Here is a 27,745-nt window from a genome sequence, read left to right on the forward strand (position 1 = left end):
TGAGGGGGCTTAAGAGCTATAGTTCTTTGGAGTGTGACCTTGGTTTGAACCTTTGGACTCCTCTAAAAATGCTTGACACACATGTGCATTTAGTTGCCATTTCTAGTTTAGAGATCCAGCAGAGGAAGGAATATCCTTCCTTTGTTTATACTGTTCTTCTTTGAACACAGCTGCAAAGCCTTTGTCATCCTTTATAATTCTTAAAAGCCTCCATTCAAGACCTTAACCCTCCCTGCAGCCTTTCTGTCCATCTCCAGCTGCACAGTTTTAGTTTTGTGCTTAGGAAAGGGTTTTGAGTAGGATACTGCCTAGCTGGGTGTTCCAGCTAGAAATATGAATGCAAAAAAGAAGGGACATAAACAGGGTTTGTTAGCAGGGTGGAGATGAGGTCATTTTTCCTCAGGTTTATAGAAAATTTGCTTTTCCAAATATGCTAATTTGATCCATTTTAATCAGATTATAAGGCCAAAGTTTACTGCTAGTCTTGAGGAGTGAGGGAAGGACAAAAGAACAGCAGTCTAAGAAAGTAGTTAGACTTTTCCTGTACAAACTCTGCTTTAGTGTAACAAATTGTTGGTGGGAAAAGGTTTTCTTTTTTAGAAGAATTCCGCTGATCAATGGAAAAGGAATGAGAAAATTTGAGAATCATCATTGGGTAGTCTCTAATGAAATAAGGGATCTAAGCAGCAGTCATCAATAAGCCATGAACTCCTAGATGAGAGGTTGATGCAGCTTCATGGCAGGTCTAGCTGATGTGACCCAGTCAGTCTTGAGGTCACAAGGACAGTCATATATTGCACTTCTGAATATGTAGCCATAAGAAGCTCTTGGCAGTTTGTAGAAAATATTCTTGCCAGAATAATTCAACCAGACTTTATTCACACCTCTAGATGTAACTCCTAGGGTTTTTCCAGGAAGTATAGGGTGCATGAGAACATGTTAAATGATGCCATGATGGGAAAGCAGTCAAAAAAATTCAAGATGTGGGAAATTTTACATGTTCAATGACCGAGTTCTTTCAACAAGTAATTGTTATTAAAAAGCGGGCAGAGAGGGGACTGTTAAAGGTTGAGATTTAAGAGACATGTCATCAAGTGTTGTATGTGGACCTTGTTTTGATCCTGATTCAAGTAAACTATAAAAAATTACAATATAATGAAGGAATTATACAGTTTGTTAGGGGCAGTCATGATTTGGTTATGTTAAAACTCATCCTTTAATTGTAGTGTTTTACATGTGAAATGATACCTACAGTTTGCTTTAAAAAAAAAAAAACTCAGCAAAAAAGAAATTGAAGATGACACAAACAAATGGAAAGATACTACATGCTCATGGATTGGAAGAATTAATATTGTTACAATGACCATACTACCCAAAGCTATGTACAGATTCAGTGTAATCCATATCAAAATGCCAACAGCATTTTTCACAAAACTAGAATAATACTAAAATTTGTATGGAATCGCAGAAGACCCTGAATACTGAAAGCAATTGAGAAAGAAATAATCCCAGACTTCGAGTTATGTTACAAAGCTATAGTAATGAAACAGTGTGGTCCTGACACAAAAAGAGATACATAGATCAATGGGACAGAATAGAGACCTCGGAAATAAACCCATGCTTTTATGGTTAATTAATCTATGACTAAGGAGGCAAGAATTTACAATGGGGAAAAAAGACAGTTCTCCAATCCACCCAAAATGGATTAAAGACCTAAAAGTGATACCTGAAACTATAAAAATACTAGAAGAGAGCACAGGCAGTAACCTCTGTGACATTGGCTCTCCAACATTTTTCCAGATAGGTCTTCTAAGACAGAAACCGAACTATTGGGACAACACCAAAATAAAAAACTTCTGTGCACAGCAAAGGAAACCCATCAATGAAACAAAAATGCAACTTACTGAATGGGAGAAGATATTTGCAAATGACATATCTGTTAAGGTGTTACTATCCAAAATATATGAAGAACTTACATGACTCAACAACCAAGAAATTAATGATTCAATTTAGAAAAGGGCAGAGGACCTGAAAAGATGTTTTTCCAAAAAGATATACAGGTGACCAACAGATACATGAAAAGATGCTCAACATCACTAATCAGGAAAATGCAAATCAAAGCCACAATGAGCTATCACATCATACCTGTCAGAATGGCAAAATAAAAAAGATAAGAAATAACAATTGTTAGGATGTGGGGGGAAAAGGAACCCTTGTGCACTCTTGGTAGGATGCAGCCACTTGGAAATAGTATGGGGGTTCCTCAAAAAGTTAAAATAGAAATACCATAATTCAGTAATTTCACTACTGGGTATTTGGGTATTTACCCAAAGAAAACAAAAACACTGATTTGAAAAGATCTATGTGCCCCTATGTTTAGTGCAGCATTATTTACAATAGTCAAGATATGGAAGGAACCTAAGTGTACATTGCTATATAGACAAATGGATAAGGAAGATGTGGTGTATACACACATAGACACACACATACATGGAAACATTACACAGCCATAAAAAAAGGATGAGAACTTGCCATTTGCTAGAACATGATTGTACCTAGATGGGAGTATGCTAAGGGAAATAAGTCAGAATAAGTACCATATGATTTCATGCATGTGGAATTTAAAAGATCAAATGTATACACCAAAAGCAGAATCAGACCCATAAATAGAGAACAAACTGATGGTTGCCAGAGGGGAGACGGTGGGGTTATGGACAAAATGGGTCAAGGGGAATGGGGGATATAGATTTCCAGTTATGGATGAGTAAGTCATGGGGATAAGGGGTATGGCATAGGGAATAGGTGACATAAGAATGATGGTGTGTTGATACTTGGAGACAATGTTTTTGCTTTTTATTATGAAAGATTTCAAAGTAAGTAATTTGGAAGAGATTTTTGTCATGTATCAGGATGAAATCTCTTCTATTGATAATCTTGTTTCTCTTCTTCTGTAGATAGAAAAGGTTTATAAGAATGGGTGCCATGTTATATTGTTTCCAAATGGAACTCGAAAGGAAGTGAGTGCAGATGGGAAGACTGTCACCGTCACTTTCTTTAATGGTGATGTGAAGCAGGTCATGCCAGATGAGAGAGTTGTAAGTTTCCCTAGGAGTATTTTTCTCCATGGCTTAAACACCTCTAGAGAAAACATATACTGACTTTATGTCTCTACAGATCTACTACTACGCATCTGCCCAGACCACTCATACTACTTATCCAGAAGGACTTGAAATCTTACATTTTTCAAGTGGACAAATAGGTAAAAACTTGCTTTGCCCTGTCCTAAATACATTCTTTTCTTTAAAAATAAAATACTAATAGTGACCTTTTGTAAACAGAAAAACATTTCCCAGATGGGAGAAAAGAAATCACATTTCCTGACCAGACTATCAAAAACCTATTTCCTGATGGACAAGAAGAAAGCATTTTTCCAGATGGTACAATTGTAAGAGTACAAAGGTATATCTGTTAAATTTGTTTCTAGATTTGCCAATTTTTAACTTCTGTTTCCAAGTAACTTTTTAAAATCTTGTAACATTTGTAGAAGTCATTCAGAATTTCAGTGAGTTAGCAGTATTGAATACAAATATGCACTATGAGAGCAGCATTTTGGAGTTTAGAACTAGAGACATACAGGTTCTAATATATAGTCTGTAGAGTACTTCCCAAAAGGAGGATGGCAAGTATATGTATAGAAATAAATTTGGTAAAAAAAAAAAAAAAAGAAAAAGAAATTTGGTGAGGCGCCTGGGTGGCTCAGTCGGTTAAGTGCCTCTGGCTCAGGTCATGACCCCAGGGTCCTGGGATGGAGCTCCCGTTAGGCTCTTTGCTTCTCCCTCTGCCTTTGCCCCTCCCCACTGCTCCTGCTCTATCAATCTTGAATAAATAAAATCTTTTAAAACAACAAAAATTTGGCGAAATGTAAAAATGGTGAATAAGATGCAAAGAAGGAAACTGCCCTATCAGGTTTTTTAAAGATTTTATTTATTTATTCATGAGAGACACAGAGAGAAAGGCAGAGACCTAGGCAGAGGGAGAAGCAGGGAGCCTGCTGAGACATTAGGCAGAGGGAGACATAAGTCAGGGAGCCTGCTTTGGGTCTCAGTCCCGGGGCCCCAAGATCATGACCAGAGCCAAAGTGCTCAGGTGCTCAGCCACTGAGCCACCCAGGTGCCCATGCCTTATCAGTTTTTAAGAATAACAAACAATGGCTGCAATTATTTGAATAAGACTATATCTCTTCTTAGATTTTGATTTGCTGGATCTCCCTGTCCCCGCCTGATAAGCTTTTATTCCTCTGGCCTCCCTGACTCAATTCCTTAAAATAGCAACTTTTTTTAGCCCTTCTGTGTGTTACATTTCTTAAAGTTAGCGACAACTTCTTAGTGACTTCTTCAGTCCACAGTACAGAGCTTCTTGTAATCACCATTTTAATTAAAACCACCACGGTGAAGGTTTGTCAAATCCACTGTCTTTAGTTTTTCACTTTCTCCTCTCTTACAGTGTGCATGCATTTAACTAACTTTAGTTCTGTGATAAAAGTTAGCAAAAAAAAAAAGAAAAGAAATAAAATGGAAAAAACACTTTGTGCAAATACTGTAGGAACTTTTTATGGTCATGGTAGTGTTTTTCCTTAACATGGTTTGAAACTTCCTCTGGTGCTCCGCTAAATAAATACCAATCTCTCCTAAAATTTGAGAAAAATCTTAATGTGTACATTATACTTTGAGCAATTTCAGAAACTCTGCCTTTTTAAATCTTATGTTTGAAATTTTCTATGGTAAGAGGTAGAGAAAATAATATGAAAAATTCAATGTACCCATCTGTCCAGCTTCAACATGTATTAATTCATGTCCATCTTTTTTGCATCTGATCTGCACTCAACCAAATCCCAGATACTAGATCGTTCAGGATAATTTTGGCATTTTTGAACTTCATTGTGGTTCTTCAACTTCACTGTGCATTAAAACTACTTGGCGGATTGTTCAGTTGCAGATTGCTGAGCTCTAGGCCAACAATTTGCATTTCTAATGTCTCGGGTGACCCTGTCATCCCTGGTCCTGGCTGCACTTGATAAACAGTGGTTCTCAAGATGGCTTGTAAGTCTAATACATGTGGCACAAAGCCTTCCATTCACATAAAGTTTGAGAAATAACAAAAATAGAAAAAAAAACCATTGTGTTGAGAAGTGGTGATTCACCATCTATAGGCTAGCTTTGTGTTTCTAAGGGCATATTACAGATCTGTTTAGGGGTTCAGTTTGAATGTCCTGCAGGCACATCAAGTAGTCCTTTTGGGATTAACTGCTTCTTTGTCCCACTGTGTCAGAACAGGTGTGAAGTCTGATTTATGGCCCTTTCCAGGGACATAAACGCTCCTCTCCAACCTGATAAGGAGCAAGCACTTAGACTGCTTATAACTTTAGTGAAAAGAGTAAAAGGTCAAAACTGAAATTCAGCCATATTAATACAATGCCCAATTTTTCTTAGAGGCACAATACACATAAACTTATTAAAAACTTTTCATGGGCACATTTAAGTGCTAATCTGATCAGAACAATCAACCTGAAGCAGAAACAGGGTGGAAAGAATTTGCAAAGAAGGTATTGTGCAAGAAGAACAGTGGAGGTTCTAGGAGAGGAGAGAATGGCCAGAATCAAAAGGCCACTTTTAGGTCATTTTCCTGTTATATATTTAGTATTTTAAATTATATTTTAAATTTACAGAGATGGCAACAAAATCATAGAGTTTAATAATGGCCAAAGAGAACTACACACAGCCCAGTTCAAGAGACGGGAATATCCAGATGGCACTGTTAAAACCGTATATACAAATGGTCATCAAGAAACAAAATATACATCCGGTCGAATACGGGTTAAAGACAAGGATGGTAATGTTCTAATGGATACAAAATTGTAATGACCCTGTGCGTGACTAATCATGAAATAACACTAACTTGATTTCTTGTTAAAAGGTATACATTTCTTGTGGATTCTGTGTTTTAATTTATGTTACTGTGTGTGTGTGTATATACATATATATATATTCCATATATACATGGAAAAAATTATGTTTGGATTATAAAATAAAACACCATAGCTTTTTATATTGTTTGTACTGTACAAGAACAGCTTTCATTTTTATTTTTATTTATTTTTTTTTTTAAGATTTTATTTATTCATGAGAGAGAGAGGGGCAGAGATCCAGGCAGAGGGAGAAGCAGGCTCCATGCAGGGAGCCTGATGTGAGACTCGAACCCGGGACTGCAGGATCAGGCCCTGGGTGGAAGGTGGCACTAAACCACTGAGCCACCCGGGCTGCCCAGCTTTCATTTTTAATTCACCAGTCTTTCTACAGTTAAATGCATGACTAAGGAAAGCATTATTTCTATAAACTGTGGACTGCAAAAATAAGGATGCACTTTTACTGGTTGAAGATGGTTATAAAAACCAAGAAATATGAGAAATAAAATAGCACAGATTTTCCATGAGCACATCAGTTACAGAATAAGGACTTGCATGGAAAGTTTATTCAGGGAGTAAGATAATGTCTCCAGTCAGAATATACTGTGTTCAATTAATTAGTACTAATAGAATGGGAAGTTAAAACAATGAATAAATACAAGTAGGTCAAACACCAAAACAGGTCAAAGAATTCATTCTGTGAGTACAGATAAAAAAAAAAGCAAGGAGAAAATAGTTACTGTGAAGGTAAATAAACTGGTTTTGATGGAGACTTGAGAAAGAAGGGGGTGGGAAAAGTAACTACAGCTGGTGTTAACTCATCAAGCACACATACCTTGACGTTATAACCCATAAAACTAGGAAGGGCAGATCATCTACTTATCAATTTATATAATAATTACAAGCTGGTAGAGTCAGTGCAATATACAATATTAGCAATGACTCCATTTTTTAAAAAAGCTAAATGTAATTTAAATTCCAGATAATTTAAGAACTGAATCTGAAAAAAGTTGCAAACTTCTCAAAATAAGGAGTTATACATATTACTTCAGGATAGTAAAGGATTTTTAAATGGGATACAGCACAAACGTAAAATGTTGAGAAATCCATGAAAGGAGAAAACATAAGCCACAAATTAGAAGATACATACACTTGGCAAAGGATTAATATTCCTCCAAATCAGTAAGATAATTACAACAGCTCAATAGAAAAATGGACAAAGGATATGAATAGGCAAACAAGTGACTATTAAACCAGTGAATGCATATTGAAATAATGATACCTTTTTATACTAGTATCATATACTGGCAAGTAATGGTCTGGCCACACCACACATTGCCAAGGAATTCAGACTACTGATGGTAGTAAATTGAGTCAATACACTTTTTGGAAAGCAAATACCTCATGATTTAGTAAGTTCCAGTACTAAGTATATATACTAGAAAACCCATACCATGTACACAAAAGGTGCTTCAGAAGAATATTTGTAATTGGGGGAAAAACTGGTAATCTAAATATTTAGCAACAGAATTATGTGCAGAGACAAATAGAAGAGTGAAAGTGAGTAAAATAGAGCTCTGCATACCAACATTGATGAACAGTACAAATAGTGAGAAAATGAAAGGTACGGTATAGCACACTCATTAAAAAATATACACAGCAGTAGTATATCTTGCTTATGGTTCCATTCATGTGTAGTAAAATGTCAGAATAAAAAACAACAAATTCACAGCGGTGTTCACCTCTGCAGGGAGGAGAATAACTAGGGAAGCACCCTACAGGAGTCTCCAACTGTACTGAGTCCTTCTTAAACTTAATTCACATTCGTTATAAAATGAACTATATTTTTTTATGTGCCTAAAATATCTGATTTTGAAATTATTGTAAAATAAAACCAGAAAATATTTGAAAGCAAATATTTATTAACTATTTTTTCAAACAATTCCTGACAGTTTAACATGTAAGGAAAAAGGCCAGCACTACTGCAGAACAAGTCAAGAAAAATAAGCCTGAAATGGCCTACATATAACAGAAAACTTTCTTCTGGGCTGCCGTATAGATGTTCTGCACTGTATACCTGAAAAACAAAATGCATGTTATTTAAAACCTTTGCTTAATTACATGTTCAAACTAGTTGCTGAATCATCACTTGTTACATTTATGTGGATGAATAAACAGCTGGTTACCCAGGTACTTTGATAGCTTTGCGATTAGGTCATGGATTGTCCAATATGTTCTGTGCATACCACAGTCTTATGTGCCCACTTCCTTCTGCTCTTCTGCCCATCCCCAACCACTCTCTGGCACTATAACAGTCATGATAACCATTCCAAGCATTCTTACAGATGCATATCCTCTTTGATCCTGGTATTCTGTAGGTGAAAAGGGCCTACGAAGAAGAGTCTAGAAGAAAGATCCTTGTTGAGCTTTGTCATTCTTTGAGAAATCAAGGAGAGTCTGAAGAGGTGCTTTTACAGGCAATATAAATATTTAATGTATATTTAATCTCCACTATATTAGCATGCCTTATGCTGATTATAAAGGGGAACAAGAAGTCATGATGCTTACATCATTCATCTCGGTCTGCCAGCCCCATTTCTACAAGTGACATATGAACTGGATACTGTTCATCTTCATATAAGGTCACTATTTGTTCTGGTGCCTGAGCCTAAAATTAAAACATAGTTGTCAGGAAAATACAGTAATATCTTTGCTTTTTCCCTCCTACATTTGGCCTACATCACATAAGAAGGAAAGGGCATTCTCCAAACTTACTAATCATCTGTCTTTTAAAAAGGTCTTTGTAATGGTTTCCTATTAAATCCTATTCTTCCCATTCTTATAGTTTATTTAAAATATAACTCCTCCCCAAAGTTTTTCTAGATTAAGCCAATATGCTTTAATAGTACCATCCCTGTTAAAATTCATTTATATTCTACCCCTAGGGCATTATACTTTTATGCATAAACTGATGAAATTTTGAATGTTATTCATATAGCACAAGGGAGGAGAGGGAGCAGGAAGCCCAATGCAGGACTCGATTCTAGGACCTTGGGATTATGACCTGAGCCAAAGGCAGATGCTTAACCAACTGAGCCACCCAGGTGCCCCTGTGTGTGTGTATTTTTTTCAATGATTTATGTATTTGAGAAATAGTGTGCATGAGTGAGCAGAGGGTAGGAGGAAAGGGAGAGAGAATCTCAGCAGACTCCGTGCTGAGTGCAGAGCCTCATGCAGGGCTCAATCCCATGACCTGAGCCAAAATCACAGTGAGGCTCCTAACCAACTGAGCCACCCAGGCACTCCAGGTGTGTGTGTACTCTGTGCATGTTGTGCATTTTGTCTTTTTGTGTGTTATATGTGGTGTTGAGTGGTGTATGTGTGATGTGTATGTTGTGGTGTAGGTTTGTGAGGTGAGTGTGGTGTAAATGTGTGTGAATGGTATTTCTGTAGTGTGTGGTATATTTTTTTTTTTGTGTGTGTGTGTGTGTGGTATATTTTCATGTGTGGTTTTTGTGTTGTGTTATGTGTAGTTTGTGCTGTATGTATGGAGTGTGTGTGGTATGTGTTGTGCCTGGTATATGAGCAATGTGAGTGTAGTTTTGACTGGTGCATGGTGTAGTTGTATGTGTTGTGTGTGAGGCATATGGTGTCAAACATGTATGTTTAATGTATGTGGTATTTGTGTAGTGTAAGTGTTGTATGTAGTGTATGGTATGCATGATGCTTAAGTGGTGTATGTGTGATGTGTTTGATATATATATGGTATGTGGTATAAATGGTGTGTTGGTTTCATGTGTGCAGTGTGTTTGGTGTATTTATGTTCCATATGTGTTTTGTGTGTGGTATATTTGTGTGTATGCTATCTGCTTTAGTGTATGGTGTATGCTGGTGTCTGTTGTGAGTGGTATGTGTGTTCCAGTGTTGCATGTTTTTGTGGTGTTGGTTACGTGTGGTGCCTATGTGGTATATATGTAGTGTGTGAATGAAATTTCTGTAGTGTGAATTGTCTATTTTTATATGTGTGTGGTGTTTTTGTGGTATATGTGTGGTGTGTGTGCTATATGTTAGTGTATGTTGTATATTTGGAGTGTGTGGTATGTGTACCATGGTTGCATGTGGCATATATGCATGGTATGTTTGGTGTGTGGTGTGTGATATGTGGGGTAAGTACTGGGAGATGTGATATATGTGATGAATATGTGTTGTGTGTGTGTAGTCTGTAGTACAAATGATGTTAGGTGTGTGTGATGTCTGAATGCTGAGTGATTTGTGTGTGTTATATGTTTGGTATGTGTTGAATGGGTGAGTATATCGTGTTTGGGTGTTTTGGTTGCAATGTATTTTGTATGTTTTATATGTGTTGTCTGTTGTATGTTTCTCTTTTATGTGCAGGGTATGAGTGCTTTGTGATGTGAGTCATGAGTGGTGTATGTATGGTGTATATTTTTGAATTGTTTATGTCATGTTGGTTTTGTGTGGGATGTATAGTGAATATGTGGTATTTCTGTAGTGGGATATGTATGGTGTGTGTGTTACATGAGGTGTTTGTGTGTCTTGTACATTTTATGTAATTCTTGTTTGTTGTGTGTGTTTAGAGTGTTCAATGTACTGTGTGTATGGTATATGTGTTCTCTGTGTTTGTGGTATATGTGTAGTGTATGTGTAAAAGGTTTTTGGTACCTGTGTGCTGTGTGTGGCTTATGTGGCATATGCTTGGTATATGTTGTATATGTGGTGAGAATGTGATGTAGGGGTGTTTGTGTGCTGTATATTGTGCACGCTATATTCTTTAAGTATAGTGTGCATTGTATATTTATTTGCATGTGCTATGTGTCGAATGTGAGTGCTGTGTTTATCTAAACCTTTTGATACAGGTTCTACTGCATTAAACAACTCAAAATTAGTACATTCAATTCATTCCGTGGCTTTGACCTGAATTCCCATTCTGGGGTTTCCTATTTTTAGGATGCAGCTCAATGTCACTTCCCAGACCTACCTGTTCACTGATTATTTGGCCTGTTGAGGAGGCAAATACCGTATCATATCCTCATCTCTCTAGATGGAAATAATCAGTCCTTGCACCTATACTTTTTTTTTGTAGAACATACCTCATTCTACTTCATATTATTAATGGTTTACAAATGTTTCATTTCCCTCAATTTATGAGTTGATTATAGGATACTCAGCTTGGTCATTTTCATCTTATTCATTACATCAGTGATATATTATTATAGGGCTAATACATTTTGCTAAATATAAACTAAAACATAATTTTAACAAGCCTTAAAATTAATCTTATAGTATTTACAGCTTTATATGTTTAAAGCATTTTTTTACATCTAGATTTGCATTGATAGAAAGCACTTTAGAAAGTGAACATAGGGACATTAGAAATAGCTTCAATAAGATTTTGGCTAATTGAGATAGTTACCATGGAAGAAGCATACAATTGTTTTCCTTGAAGACAGTCTATCATAGCCCACAATGCTTCCATGCTCCATTTGGGACAATATGGTATTCTTGTCTTTCCTGGATCTCTTAAGGGAGGTTTAAATCCTGCCAAGAGAACCTTTATGGCTCGGGCTGGATACTGCATAAGGTGAAGTGGAATTTGACGTAGTCTGTCACAAAAGAAATTCTTAAGATGTTCAGAATGTCACAATTAAAATTCTCTAACAGCTAAAGCTGTAATATATGGGAAAAGTTTATGGCATTGGATTTGGTGATGAATCTTAGGTAATACCAAAGCACAAACAATGGAAGAAAAAAAATAAATTGGACTACATCAAAATTAAAAGCTGTGCAAAGGACATAATCAGTGAAAAAGCAATCTACAGAATGAGAAAAAATATACACTAAAAAGTAGGCATTTCTCCAAGGAAAATACATAAATGGCCAACGAGCACATGATAAGGTGTTCAACATCACTAATCACCAAATGCAAATGCAAAGCCATAGTGAGATACAACCTCACATCCATTAGGGTGGCTACTATCAAAACACCAGAAAACAGCAAGCGTGAGAATGTGGAGAGAGACTGGAACCCCTGGACACTCAGTGCACAATGGTACAGCTGCTATGGAAACAAATAGTTTGCTGGTTTCTCCAAATACTAATAATAGCATGAGTATGTGACCTAGCAATTCCACTTCCCAGTATATAGTCCTAATGAAGTGAAAGCAGTCACAAAAGGGAATCAACCCAAATATCCATTTATCCATGGATGAATGGATAAGTAAAAGGTAGTATATACACATGATGGAATATTATTCAGCCTTAAGAAGGAAGGAAATTTTGACACATGCTACAACATGGTGAACCTTAAGGAAACTATGCTAAGTAAAATAAGCCAGTTACAAAAGGACAAATACTGTATGATTCCACTTATATGGGTGGGATACCTACAATAGTTAAATTCATAGGCAAAGAAAGAATGGTGGCTGCGAGGGGCTGGAAGAGGGGGAAATGAAGGGGGATGTTGTATAAAGGGTACAGAGTTTTCAGTTTTGCAAAATGAAAAGAGTTCTGGAGGTTGGCTACATAACAATGTGGGTATAGTTGACACTACTTAAGTGTACATTTAAAATGGTTAAGATGGGGCAGCCCCAGTGGCTTAGCGGTTTAGTGCCACCTTTGGCCCAGGGTGAAGGGTGATCCTGGAGACCCGGGATCGAGTCCCACGTCAGGCTCCCTGCATGGAGCCTGCTTCTCCCTCTGCCTCTCTCTCTCTCTCTCTCTCTTTCTGTGTCTCTAATAAATAAATAAATAAAGTCTTTTAAAAAATAAAATGGGGGGACCCCTGGGTGGCTCAGCAGTTTAGCGCCTGTCTTTGGCCCAGGGCGCGATCCTGGAGCCCCGGCATCGAGTCCCACGTTGGGCTCCCAGCATGGAGCCTGTCTCTCCCTCTGCCTGTGTCTCTGCCTCTCTCTCTCTCTATCGTAAATAAATATTAAAAAAATAAATAAAATGGTTAAGATGGCAAATTTTATGATACATGTATTTAACCACAAATATTACAAACAAAAAAAAGGAAAATGACAAGTGTTGGTAAGGATGTGGAGAAACTGGAATCCTTGTGCATTGCTGGTGGGAATGTAAAATGGTACAGACACTGCAGAAAAGTTTGGCAGTTCTTCGAAAAGTCAAACAAAAGCACCATATAATGTAGCAATTCCATTTCTAGGTGTACATACCAAACAACTGAAAGGGGCTCAAACAGCTACTTGTACATTAATGTTCATAGCAGCAGCATTCACAACAGCTGAAGGATGGAAACAACTGAAGTGTCCATCAACATTTGAATACATAAAACATTGTGTGTATATATACACATACACAAAGGAGTGTTATTTAGCCATAAAAATAATGAAATTCTGATACATGCTACAATTGAGTGTACCCGGAAAACATTATCCTAAGTAAAATAAACCAGACATAAAAGGACAAATACTGTCTGACAGTAATTATGTAAGGTACTTAAAATAGGACAAATTCAGAGACAGAGAGTAGAAAAAGATTACCAGGAGGTAAGGAAAAGGGAATGGAATGTTATTGTTCAATGGGTACAGAATTTGTTTAGGATTACAAAAAAGTCCTGAAAATGGACAGTGGCAATAGCTGTACAACATCCAGAATATATTTAATATTAATCAAATGTATACTTAAAAATGGCTAACGAGGTAAATTTTCTATTTTACCACAATAAAAAGACTTACAGATTTTTTAAAAATCCTAATAAGTCGCTTTAAAAGTTTTTCTTTAAAAGTAAACCAAAACTTTCCCAATAATTATTATTTTTAAAACTTAAATTTTAATTCAACTAAGTTGATTTAAAAAAAAAAACAACCTGTTTATTGTCAGCTTTTCAGTTGATCCGTAATCAACAAATTGTACCAGGACAGCTAGAGGATTAAATTCTTTAACAGACACAATCTTTGCTCTATACCATAAGCCATCATCATATTCTGCAAGGCAAGGCATTTCTGGAAAGACAGAAAAAAGAACAATCACACTGCCTTGTTAAACAACAGTTTTTTTTTTTTTTTTATTCAGAAAAGTACAAAGAAAAAGTAATCACCATAAACCTACCATTCAGGTTTAAACATTCAACAGTCTGTCATATGTTAGATTCTGTTTTTTTTTTTTTCTGTTTACAGTTTATACACTTTGTTTTTCCTAATTCCTAAGAATTAAGCTCTGAAGAAAAGCACTTCTCCCATTCTCATAGTTCCTAGTTCTTCTGCCCATGGCTTAGACTATCCTTCCAATGCCCCCACTTGTTAGACTCCTGAAATTTCTTTTAAGCCATCATCTTCTGCAAAAGATATACCATGGTTTCTGCAATTCCTTTCAATTTTGTCCCCTCCAATCCATTCTAAAAACACAAAAATTAAATTTAAAAAATTCAATTGCCCTTGTTTCTTCGATGGCATTATAACCATCTACAATATCAACTGCAATTATAGGGTTCTTCACAATCTACTCCCAACCAACTTCTACCCCATATTCTCAAGTGTTACCTAGCTAGAATTACCCGAGCCTCTACTTCAGCTCATGGCTGTGGCTGTTCCCCTTATCTAGATGGCTCCCCATATACTTTTTCTGAAAAATCTCTCAAAGGTTAGCTCCAACATGACTTTTAAAAAGCCCTTACTACTTCTAGTCACTGGTTTCTCTGTGATCCTATGGTACTGTGCATCTACCTTTGCTATGAGCTGTTATTTTCATATTGAACATGGTTTTCATGTCCCCTCTCAACTAGTCCACTAGTTCTTATGTGCCGAACCGTATATGTATTCCTAATATGGTACCTGGTACAAGCAATTGCTCGATGAATGAATGAATGCTAGGCTTGAGTAAAACTGAAAAAATTAATATAGTATGTACTTCTCTCCATACACTTTTAGATTTCAGAGCAAATGGAACATACTTTAGGCCCTTGTCTTGCTCTACTTCCATCCCTTGTATGTCATCATTCTTTTCTACATAATCTCCACAGAAGTGTAGCTGTGGGAAAGTGATATTTAAATAATACAGGACTCTAATGTACAAGATTTTTATTACAGAGTTTTAAACAATTTCTTGTGTTTATAGAAAAGATTATCAATAGAACAGTAAAAAAATCTCCTCTAATAGAGCTGTCTGCATAGTAAGCAATGGACTGAATCACTGTTAACAGTCTCAACCATTTCCAGCCTTAGAAACATGGCTGAAGGTTCCTCTCAAAACACAACTAAAAAAAACCCAAAAACCAAAAACCCAACCCAACCTAGTTGTCATGTTATTTTAACCTACAAAACAACTTAATAGGCACTTGCCTATGAATCAACTTGTACATGTGCATACTTATAAAAAACCCTTGAGGAATAAAAAAAATACCCACAGAAAATGGAGCTATATATAACTCCATGAATGATCACATTACACACAGAATGTTTCTGTGACTTCTCTTGAGACAAGAAGACAATGAGGAAGGAACGGTTTCTTCCAGACTATAAATCTGAGTTTATAAAAAGAAAAAATCATGAATTTATTATTTTACTCATTCAACAAATGTTCATGAGCACCTAACTTGTGAAAGATGCCCTTCTAACTACTGGTGACACAGCAGTACAAAGAGTTCCTGCTCACAGTGCTATTTATTTTATATTTATTTATCATTCATTCATTCATGAGAATACACAGAGAGGAGAGAGAGAAGAGGCAGAGACACAGGCAGAGGGAGAAGCAGGCCCCACGCAGGGAGCCCAACATGGGACTCCATCCCAGGTCTCCAGGATCAGACCCTGGGCTGAAGGTGGTGCTAAACCGCTGAGCCACCTGGGCTGCCCTCACAGTGCTATTTAAAAAAGAAATAGAAGCATGGAGAAAAATCGGGTAAGGGAGAGTGACAAGCAGTGCTACTTTACATGGGGAGGACAGGCAACACCTGCAATAGAGGGACAGTTGAGCAACAATCTAAACTGCTATACGATTTGGATGAACATTCCAGAGGGAATAGCAAGTGGTCTTTATCAGCCAAACATGAGTCACAACCCATTAAAATATCATTGAGTAAAATCAGGTAAGACTTTAGGCTGATGTTTTCCTTTGCTTTAGTAGTATATCCTCCGATTTGTACAAAATGCTATGAATAAATACATTTCTATAATATCGCATACTGGTAAAAATGTATGGACACCACTCCTGGTTTTCAGAAATTGTCAACAGCAGTAACAAGATACATTTTCTTCATAGAAGAGTCACATATGTTTTCTAAATATGGGTAGGAATGGATTAGAAAAAAAGAGATGGCACAACTTGACCTATCTTGACAGGACAGGACACAGCCTGGGCTCCCCTACTGTACTTCAAAATTATCAACTTAGGTGGTTTGTAATTAAAATTACTGCCATTTAGGTATGAATGACAACTCTAACAATTGGAGCTTTGGCAAAACCTCAAGCTTAGAAAAATCACCTTTATGAAGTCAATTTTCCAATGCAGCTGAGTTTTGGAAAACGGAAGTGACCCAAGGCTGTTACTTCCCTTCTCTTACTTTACTCATTTAGAAAATGAGAAAGATCATCTATAGAGTGTCCTTAGGATTCGGAGAGATCATGCATATAAAGTGTATGAAAATATCATGATTTCACTCATGTGGAATTTAAGAAACAAAATAGATGAACATAGGGAAGGGAAGGAGAAATAAAATAAGACAAAAACAGAGAGGGAGACAAACCATAAGAGACTCTTAATTCTAGGGAACATGCTGAGGGTTCCCTGAGGGTAGGTAAGTGGGGGGATGGGGTAGATCACTCAGGAGTGATGGGCATTAAGGAGGGCATGCGATGTAATGAGCACTGGATGTTATATACAACTGATGAATCACTAAATTCTACCTCTGAAACTAATAATACACTATATGCTAAATTGAATTTAATTAAAAAATTAAAAAATATATGCATTAACATTAGAAATAGCCAAACCTCAAAAGCTCATTAAAGCAAATCAACGGTTTATTAAGAATCCCATTTTACTCAGGAAATTTAGTATACCTGTTCTAAAATCCGTCAGAGGAGGAAATGTCTCCACATTCTTATTAAACCTCCGCAGTGCTTCATTAAGGCTCTCAGACTCAGATTCCCAGCTGACTCCGCTGTCATCTGTATCACTATGCTGGTTAAACAGATTACAACTTTCTACAGAATCAAGGCAAATATACACCTAAGTGGGAGAAAGGGAAGGAAAAAGCTTTCAAATTCTGTAATTTTTAGTATTCATTTATATTGACAAAGTTATTATTATTATGGTAGCCTCTAATAATGGCCCCTATGATCCCACATGATACCAGAGTTGATCTTTATAATCAAAAGAACATAAGTGATGACATATGGCTCCTGAGATAGATCATTAAAGACATGTGGCCTCTGCCTTGGTGGTGTGCTCTTTCTACAACTGTTCGCTCTCAGGGAAGCATGCAGCTATGTTCTTAGCAGGCCAGTGGGCAGGCCCACAGGGCAAATAACTGAGCCTGTGGGCAACATCCATGAGAGACTTTTTGGAAGTAGGTCCTACAGCTCCCTCTCCACCCTCAACATCTTGACTGAGCCTATTAGTGTGAAATCCTGAGCCAGTACTGACATAAGCTGGGGGCACAAGAGGGGTGATTGCTCTTCTGTGAGGGCTTCCAGAAGCAGCTTGAATTCCCCACTACAGGGATGAGAGAGCAGGGTGACATCATTCCCCCTCTACACCTCCCATCAGCATTGAGTGACCTCAGGGAGCGACACAGCACCCCCACAGTGGAGACCAGAGCTGCTTACACCAACCCCCACCCCCCTGTGCCCTGTAGGTGCACCCACTAGGGCAAGTCAGCCTGAGAATCAGTGCAGCAGGCTCCTCCCCTGGAAAACCAGCATAAACCCCTCACATGCACCAAGTGTACTGATCATAGAGTGCTAAAAGCTTCAGCTCTAGGGGAAATAGGATTTAGCTTCTTCTTTTTTTGGCGGGGGAGGGGAATCTAGCTTCTTTTTATAAGCAGATCAAGACACACTTAGTTAAAATTTGCCACAGTGGACAAAGTCCAAACACCCACCACTGCAGGCAAGGAGAAACTGCAGAGGACTGATGAGAGGGTAGGAGCCTCAAAACACAACAGCATAATGCATATAGGATCCCCCCTCATTTTTGGAGTTCTTAATATAGCCATTACTTTCAAAAGCAGGAATTTGACAGGCTTTCCTAACATCACACAAACAGTGACCTAGACAAAATGACAAGATGGAGGAATTCACTCCATAAGAAAGAATAGGAAGAACTGATGGCGAGGGATTTAATCAATATAGATATAAGTAAGCTGTTTGAAACAGAAATTAAAACGACAATTATAAGGATATTAGTGGGGCTTGAGAGAATTCCTTACTGCAGAGATAAAAGAAATAAAAACTAGTCAGGCTGACATTTAAAATGCTATTACTGACTGGATACCATGACATAGAGGACAGAAGAAGCAGAGGAATGAATCAGTGATACAGAAGATAAAATTATGGAAAATAATGAAGCTAAAAGAACAGGGAATGAAAGGTATTGGATCACAAAGAGTTAAAGAACCTGGCAACTCCTTAAAGCTTAATAACATTCATATCACAAGAGTCCCAGAAGAAGAAGAGGGAAAAGGGGGAAGAAGGTGTATTTGAGAAAATTATAGCTGAAAATTTCCCTAAGCTGGGAAGGAAACAGACAATGAAATTCAAGAAGCACAGAGAACTCCCAATAAATTCAACAAATCATAGCCATCACCAAGACATATAATAGTCAAATTCACAAACAGACAAGGAAAGAATCCTGAAAGCAGCAAGGAAAAAAGTCCTTAACCTATAAGGGAAGATGGATGAGGTTCACAGCAGATCTGTCCACAGAAACTTGGCAGGCCAGAAGACAGTGACAGGGTATATTCAACATGCTGAATGGGAAAACTATACAGCCAAGATATTTTATTCAGCAATGCTGTTATTCAGAAAGGAAGGAGAGATAAGAGTTTCTCAGACAAACAAAAACTAAAGGAATTCAGGACGACTAAACCATTCCCACAAGAATATTAAAGGGGATTCTTTGGGGGAAAAAAAGATCAAAAGCAACAAAGACCAGAAAGGAAAGAGATCATCACTGGAAATACCAACTTTACAGGTAACACAATGGCACTAAATTCGTATCAATGATCACTCTGAATGTAAATGGACTAAATGCCCCAAAGACAGGGCATCAGAATGGATTAAAGAACAAGACCCATCTATATGCTGCCTATAAAAGACTCATTTTACACCTAAAGACACCTACACATTTAAAGTGAGATGGTGAATGGAGAATCATCTACCATGTTAAAATGTGCCAAAAGAAAACCAGAGTAGCCATACTTATATCAGACAAACTAGATTTTAAACCAAAGACTGTAACAGGAGATGAAGAAGGGCACTATATCATAATTAAGGGGTATATCCATCAAGAAGATCTAACAATTATAAATATTTATGCCCCCACTTGGGAGCACACAAATATATAAATCAATTAAAAACAAACGTAAAGAAATTTATTGATAATAATACACTAATAGTAGGGGACTTTAACACCCCACTTACTGCTAAGGACAGATCATCTAAGCAGAAAATCAAGAAGGAAACAATGGCTTTGAATGACACCCTGGACCACATGGACTTAACAGATATATTCAGAGCATTTCATCCTAAAACAGCAGAGTACACATTTTTTTTTTCAAGTGCACTTGGAACATTCTCCAGAAGATATCACATACTGAGTCACAAATTAGTCTTCAACAAGTACAAAAAGACTGGGATCATACCATGCATATTTTCAGACCACAACACTATGACAAAGTAAACTACAGAAAAAATATGGAAAGATCACAAATACATGAAGATTAAAGAACATTCTACTAAAGAATAAATGGGCTAACCAGGAAATTAAGAAAAAAAAAAGATGGAATCAAGTGAAAATAAAAACATGACAATCCAAAACCTTTGGGAGAAGCAAAGGCAGTTCTAAAAAGGAAGTATATTGTAATACAAGTCTACCTCAAGAAGCAAGAAAAGTCTCCAATAGAAAACCTAACCATACACCTAAAGGAACAAGAAAAGGAACAGCAAATAAAGCCTCAAGCCAGTAGAAAAGGGAAATAATTAAGATTAGAGCAGAAATAAATGATATTGAAACAACAAAAGAACAGATCAACAAAAGTAAGAGTTGATTCTCTGAAAGAATAAAATATATAAACTCCTAGCCAGACTTATCAAAAAAGAGAAAGAACCCAAATAAATAAAATAATGAATGAAAGAGGACAGATCACAACCAACACCACAGAACTACAAATAATTATAATAGGGACACCTGGGTTGCTCAGTGGTTGGGCATTTATCTTTGGCTCAGGGCCTGGTCCCGGGTCTGGGGATTGGGTCCCACATCAGGATCCCTGTGAGGAGCCCACTTCTCCCTCTGCCTATGTCTCTGCCTCTCTCTCTGTCTCTCATGAATAAATAAATATTTTTTAAATTATAAGAGAATATTATGAAAAATTACATGCCAATAACTGGGCAATCTCTTTCTAGGAAATAAATTCCCAGAAACGTATGAACTACCAAAACTGAAACAGGAAGAAATAGAAAATTTGAACAGACCCATACTAGCAAAGAAATTAAATCAGTAATAAAAAACATCCTAACAAACCAAAGTCCAGGACCAGAATTCCCAGCAGAATTCTACCAGATAATAAAGAAGAATTAATACGTATTCTTTTTAAAGTGTTTCAAAAAACAGAAGTGGAAGGGAAACTTCCAAAGCTCTATGAGGCCAGCATTACCCTGATTCCAAAACCAGACAAAGATGCTACTAAACAGGAGAATCATAGCCCAATATCCCTGATGAACATGGAAGGAAAAATTATCAACAAGATACTAGCAAACTGAACCCAACAATTTATTAAAAGAACTATTCACCACAATTAAGTGGGATTTATTCTTGGGCTACAGGGATGGTTCAATATATGCAAATGAAACAACATGATACACCACATAAAAGAAAGAATAAGAACCATATGATCCTCTCAATAGATGTAGAAAAAGCATTTTTTTTTTTTTTTAGAAAAAACATTTGACAAAATATAGGATCCTTTCTTGCTAAAAATCCTCAACAAAGTAAGGTTAGGTGCAACATACCTCAATATCATAAAGGCCACATACAAAAGACCTACAGCTAATATCATCCTCAATGGGGAAAAATTGAGAGCTTTTCCTCCACTGTCAGGAACAAAAGGAGATGTCCACTCTCACCACTGCTATTTAACATAGTACTGGAAGTTTTTGCCTCAGCAATCAGACAACAAAAAGTAATAAAAGGCATCCAAATTGGCAAAGAAATCAAACTTTCACCATTTGCAGGCAACATAATACTCCTTGTAGAAAACCTAAAAGACTCCACACCAAAACATTGTTAGAACTTATATGCATTCAGCAAAGTTTCAGTATATAAAATCAATGCACAGAAATCTGTTGCATTTCTATACACCAATAATGAAGGAGCAGAAAAAGAACTCAAGGAACCGATCCCATTTACAACTGCACCTAAACCCATAAGATACCTAGGAATAAACCTAGCCAAAGAAGTAAAAGATCTGTACTTTGAAAACTATAGAACACTTATGAAGTAATTGAAGATGACACACACAAAAAAGGAAAAACATTCCATGCTCATATATTAAAAGAACATTGTTAAAATGTCTATACTACCCAAAGCAATCTACACATTCAATGTAATCCCTATCAGCATTTTTCACAAAGCTAGAACAATCCTAAAATTTGAATGGAACCAAGACCAAAGACCTCAAATAACCAAAGCAATCCTGAAAAAGCAAAGCGTAGGGTACCTGGGTGGCTCAGTTGGTTAAGCGTCTGCCTTTGGCTCCTAGGGTCCTGAGCAGGGAGCCTACTTCTCCCTCTCCTTCTGCCTCTCTCCCCCTACTCATGTCTTGCTCTACTTTATGTCTCTCTTATATAAAAATCTTAAAACAAACAAACAAACAAAAAAGGGTAAAAAAGAAAAGCAAAGCCTTAGGCATCATGATTCTGGAGTTCAAGCTGTATTACAAAGCCGTGATCAAGATAGTATGGTTCTGGCATAAAAACAGACACACAGATCAATGGAACAGAACAGAAAATCCAGAAATGGATCCACAACTGTATGGTCAGTTAATCTTTGACAAAGCAGGAAAGAATGTTCTATGGAATGAAAACAATCTCTTCAACAAATGGTGTTGGGGAAACTGGATAGCAACATGCAGAAGAATGAAACTGGACCATTCTCTTACACAACACACAAAAATAAATTCAAAATGGATGAAACACCTAAATGTGAGACAGGAAACCATAAAAATCCTAGATGAGAACACAGGCAACAACCTCTCTGACCTCGGCTGTAGCAACTCCTTATTACATACATCTCTGGAGGCAAGAGAACAAAAGCAAAACTGAACTACTGGGGCTTCATCAAGATAAAATCTTCTGCACAGTGAAAGAAATGATCAACAAACCTAAAAGGCAGCCTACAGAATTGGAGAATATATTTGCAAATGACATCTAATAAAAGGTTTAGTATGCAAAATTCATAAAGAACTTCATCAAACTCAACACCCAAAAAACCAAATAGTCCAGGTAAGAAATGGGCAGAGACATGAATAGGTATTTTTCCAAAGAACACATACAGATGGCTAACTGACACATAAAAAGAGGCTAAACATGACTCATCATCAGCGAAATACAAATCAAAATCCCAATGAGATATTACCTCACACCTGTCAGAACAGCTAAAATTAACTGCATAGGAAATAACAGATGTTGGCAAAGATGTTGAGAAAGGGGATCTAGCAATTGCACTACTAGGTATTTACCCAAAGAATATAAAAATGCTGACTTGAAGGGGTACATGCACTTTGATGTTTATAGCAGCATTATCAACAATAGCCAAACTATGGAGAGAGACCAAATGTCCACTGACTGATGAATGGATAAAGAAGATGTGATACATATATACAATGGAATATTACTTAGCCATCAAAAAGAGTGAACTATCGCCATTTGCAATGATGTGGATGGAGCCAGAGTGTGTTAAGTGAAATAAATCAGTCAGAGAAAGACAAATACCATATGATTTCACTCACATGTGGAATTTAAGAAACCAAACAGATGAACATAAGGGAAGAGGAAAAAAAATAAGTGAAGGAGGTAGGTAAACCATAATAGACTCATAACTATAGAGAACAAAATGATGGCTGATGAAGGGAGGTGGGTGGTGGATGTGTTAAATGGGTGATGGGCATTAAGGAGGGCACTTGCACTAAAATGATGAGCACTAAAATTCTATGATGAATCACTAAAATTCTACTCCTAAAACCAATACTACACTGTATGTTAACTAATTAAAAATTTTTTAAATTTTTTATTTTTTATTTATTTTTTTTTAGCGCCCCTCCCCCCGCTCCCCGCCCCGGCCGGCTGCGGCAGAGGCGGGCAACTAATTAGAATTTAAATAAAATTTGAAAAAAAAAAAAGGAAGATGGAAGTGTGAAGAGTCAATCCTAAAGTTTAAGATCAATATTTCCTGTTATATTTTTAACCAACAACTAATAATTTAGATTACATACTTCATTAGGTGAGACAACATGTTTAACTTGAACAGCGTAGAGTTCTTCTGGAGGAGGCAGAGATGAAGGCAAATATGGTGGTAAAATAGGAGTTTCTGTTTCAGACAAAAGTAATTCCTAAAGCACCACAAATAAATTCAAATTTCAGAATGACTATTACAGAAATCCTAAGGCACCACAAATAAATTCAAATTTCAGAATGACTATTACAGAAATCCAATACATTAAAATTCATTACACTGCCAATTTATTTTCAATTAGCAGAAAGCAAGCTATCTTAGAAAATGAATACCACAAAATTATTTTGTTTTAGTAGGTCCAAAATGTGAGTAAAGATCTTTAATATTCTTTTGTTTCTCCAATTAAAAAAAATTTGTGTTAAAACAGTCATATATTTATATATACGTATTTACATATACACATAAAACTCTAGAAGAATGGCTAACGAACAGTTAATAGTAATTGCCACTACTTAGTGGGACTGAGTTATTTGAGGTACAGAAAGGGGGGCTTTTTTCTATTTATATTTCTTTAGTATTTCATTTATTTTTAGAATAAGTACATATTTTATAGTAAAAATGAAAATAATATATGAAATGCCAAAGAAGATTTAAGTTAAAAATCATAAAAAAAAGTGTGCTCCCTCTAAACTCCCAAAAGCACAATAATAAAAAATTATGTGATTCCCAAGAGGATCCTGGCAGTCAGCAGTTGTCAAAGCAAAAATATTATAATAATGTGGGTGGTGTTTAAGTTTTAAAAGATTCTTAAATATGGTAATTAGCATAAAAGACAAAAATAATCACATTCAAATTAGATTACTTTATTATTATTTAGCATTTCCAAACTGGTGGCAAAATAGAACAAAACCTGTCTGAACCACTTAATAAAATTCAGCAAAAAGTGACTACAACTGCTAAATTTTGCTGATTTGTTACAAAGCACTTTATAACACATTTGTTATTTTTATAGTCACAGGAATAAAATTCTACTTATAAGTAACTGAAGCTTTCATTAAAACTCTCACTTCCTGCACCAAAAAGCACAAATGACAAAAACAAAAATCAAAACCAAAGCTGGACAGACTTCACAAGATTTAAAACATTGGTGCTTTTACGGGCATCTGGGTGGTTCAGTCGGTGAAGCATCTGCCTTCAGCTCAGGTCATATCTCAGGGTCCTAGATGGAACCCCTGCTCAGCAGAGAGTCTGCTTCTCCCTCTCCCTCTGCCCTACTCATGCTCGCTCTTTCTCTCTTTCAAATAAATAAATACAACCTTAAAAAAAAAAAAACAGAAAGTTTGGCGCTTTAAAGGACACCATTAAGAAAGTAAAAACACCACTCACAGAATGGGAGAAAATATCTGCAAATCATGTATCTGATAACGGACTTGGATACAGAGTATATAAAGAACTCTTAGAATTTAACAAAATCAACTCAACTAAAAATGGGAAGAGGATTTTTTCCATTCTTTTCTATTTTTATTTTCTATTTTTTCTGGTTTTATTGAGATATAATTGACATAGAACATTGTATTAATGCAAGGTATACAGCATAATTTAGTATATGTTTATACTGTGAAAGATTATCACAAGTTTAATATATTAAATATAGACATAATAATAGAAATATAATAATAATCATCATCTCATAATAGTTACAGAACTTTTTTTTCTGATGAAAATATTTAAGATCTGTTCTCTTAGCAACTTTCAAATATACAATAGTGTTAAGTATAGTCATCATGTTGTACATTCCAACCCAGGACTTATGTATAACTGGAAATCCGTATCTTTTGATTGCCCTCACCCATTCCCCTTTCCCCATCCCTGGCAAACACCGATCTCTTCTCTGTATGAGTTCAGTTTTTTAGATTCCACATATTAGTGAGATCATACAGTATTTGATTTATTTCACTTTGCATAATGCCCTCAAGGTCCATCCATGTTGTCACAAATGGCAAGATTTTCTTTTTATGTCTGAATAGAACACAATTTCACCATGTAAAGATATATATGTGTGATTACACATACACACACACCTCACATCTTTATCCATTCATCCACTGACGGACACTTAGGTTGTTTCCATGTCTATTGAAAATAATGCTGCAATGGACATAGAGGTACAGATGTTTCTTTGAGATAGTGATTTTGTATCCTTTGGATATATACCGAGAAGTGAAATTTAGAATAATAATCCTATTTTTACTTTTTTAAGGAACTTCCATACTGTCTTCCACAATGGTTGTACCAGTTTACATTCCCACTAATGGCACACATGGTTCTCTTTTCTCCATGTTCTTGCCAGCACTTCTTATCTCTTGTCTTTTTGATGATGGCCATTCTACCATGTATAGGGTGATACCGCATTGTGGTTTTAATTTGCATTTTCCTGATAATTAAGGATGCTGAGCACCTTTACATGTACCTCTTCGTTATTTGTATGTCTTCTTTGAAAAAATGTCTATTCAGTTCCTCTGCCCACTTTTTAATTAGATGGCTTATTTTTTTTACTATTGAGCTGTATAATTTCTTTATATGTTTTGGATATTAATGCCTTATCAGATATATGATTTACAAATATCTCCTCCCATCTGTAGGCTGTCTTTTTATTTTGTTGATGGTTTCCTCTGCTGTGCAGAAGCTTCTTGGTTTGAGATAGTCCCACTTGTTAAATTTTGTTTCTGCTGGCTTTGCTTTTGGTGTCAAATCCTGGGCAAAGTATTTAAGCAGAGATTTCTTAAAAAAAAAATAAATGTATATATATTCTCTCTCTATATATATTATATATATAAATGGCCAAAGAGCACATGAAAAGATGTTCGTAATTACCAGTCACAAGAGAAAAGCAAATCATAACCACAATGAGATACCACTTCATACCTATCCTAGGATGGCTGGGAAAAAAGTCAGAAAACAAGTGTTGATAAGGATATCAGAAAAAAAAGTCAGATAATAAGTGTTGATAAGGATATGGGGAAAAAATGGAACCTTGTACATTCCTAGTATAAAAGTAAAATGGTGCATCTCTTTTGGAAAGCAGTCTTGTATTTCTTCAAACTGGTAAACAGAGTCACCATATGACTTAGCAATTCCACTAGTAAGAATTAGGTCCGTACCAAAAGAGAGGGGAAAACAGATGTCTATATAAAAACTTGTATGCAAATGTTCAAAGCTTTATTCACAATTGCATAAAGGTAGAAACCCAACTGTCCATCAATAGATGAATGGATAAAATGTGGTACATCCATACAATGGGATATTATTCAGCAATAAAAAGGATACATACTATAACATGAATGAAACTTGAAAATGTTATTTAGTGAAAGAAGCTAGTTACAAAGGGCTATGTATTATATGATTCTCTTTATATAAATGTCCAAAATAGGAAAATCAAGAAAGGAAAATCCAGAAATCCAAAATTAGTGGTTTCCAGGACACTGGGAAAGGGAAAAATGGGAAGTGACTCCTGTTGGTATGGGGCTTCTATTTGGGATGATGAAGTGTTGTGGAATTAAATAGCTGTGATGATCGCACAACTCTGAATATACTAAAAAACACTGAATTTATACACTTTAAAAAGGTAAATTTTATAGTATTTAAATTATATCTCAATAAATCCATTATAAAAGAAAATGCTTACTTCCTGATCTTATATTAGATCCTTTGTATTGAGGAAGTGTCCAAAGATGCCAAAATATTTGTTTTTTTTTTAAAGCTTTTATTTATTTATTCATGAGAAAAACAGAGAGGGGAGAGAGAGAGAGAGGCAGAGACACAGGCAGAGGAAGACGCAGGTGCCATGCAAGGAGCCCGACGTGGGACTCGATCCTGGGTCTCCAGAATCACACCCTGGGCCAAAGGCGGCGCTAAACCACTGAGCCACCCGGGCTGCCCTATGCCAAAATATTTGGAACGAAACTTACCTCAAACCTTATTTCCCATCGTTCATCCTCGTACTTTTTATTGTACTCTGTTAGTTTCTGAAATAATATAGTATTGTTAATAAATAAACCATTTTCAACTATATAGTATTTTTTAAGGCACTTTCATATTTCATCCCCACAAAAACTGAGTGCATGTCCTTGC

General features: G+C 36.3%; 2 protein-coding genes across 8 annotated transcripts in view; one reads left to right on the plus strand and one right to left on the minus strand.

The window, feature by feature from the left end:
* CPAP (centrosome assembly and centriole elongation protein) overlaps positions 1 to 6,748 on the plus strand; it is a 54,021-nt gene extending 47,273 nt beyond the window's left edge. For all 5 annotated transcript variants that reach the window (XM_072795840.1, XM_072795838.1, XM_072795839.1 and 2 more), the window contains exons 14-17: positions 2,955 to 3,095; positions 3,175 to 3,259; positions 3,339 to 3,459; positions 5,726 to 6,748. In XM_072795840.1, the coding sequence (XP_072651941.1) occupies positions 2,955 to 3,095; positions 3,175 to 3,259; positions 3,339 to 3,459; positions 5,726 to 5,918 (540 nt within the window). In that variant the 3' untranslated portion in view covers positions 5,919 to 6,748. The remainder of the gene's footprint in view (positions 1 to 2,954; positions 3,096 to 3,174; positions 3,260 to 3,338; positions 3,460 to 5,725) is intronic.
* A 1,116-nt stretch (positions 6,749 to 7,864) lies between these two features.
* Positions 7,865 to 27,745, minus strand: part of RNF17 (ring finger protein 17) — a 116,460-nt gene continuing 96,579 nt past the window's right edge. For 2 of the 3 annotated variants that reach the window (XM_072795835.1, XM_072795834.1), the window contains exons 30-36: positions 27,583 to 27,639; positions 23,655 to 23,771; positions 17,002 to 17,170; positions 13,812 to 13,947; positions 11,397 to 11,586; positions 8,531 to 8,630; positions 7,865 to 8,039 (exon numbers count right to left, since the gene is read on the minus strand). In XM_072795835.1, the coding sequence (XP_072651936.1) occupies positions 8,532 to 8,630; positions 11,397 to 11,586; positions 13,812 to 13,947; positions 17,002 to 17,170; positions 23,655 to 23,771; positions 27,583 to 27,639 (768 nt within the window). In that variant the 3' untranslated portion in view covers positions 7,865 to 8,039; position 8,531. The remainder of the gene's footprint in view (positions 8,040 to 8,530; positions 8,631 to 11,396; positions 11,587 to 13,811; positions 13,948 to 17,001; positions 17,171 to 23,654; positions 23,772 to 27,582; positions 27,640 to 27,745) is intronic. The other variant, XM_072795836.1, reaches the window with a different exon arrangement.

The sequence above is a fragment of the Canis lupus genome, chromosome 24 (assembly GCF_048164855.1).
Source record: "Canis lupus baileyi chromosome 24, mCanLup2.hap1, whole genome shotgun sequence".
Classification (NCBI taxonomy): domain Eukaryota; kingdom Metazoa; phylum Chordata; class Mammalia; order Carnivora; family Canidae; genus Canis; species Canis lupus.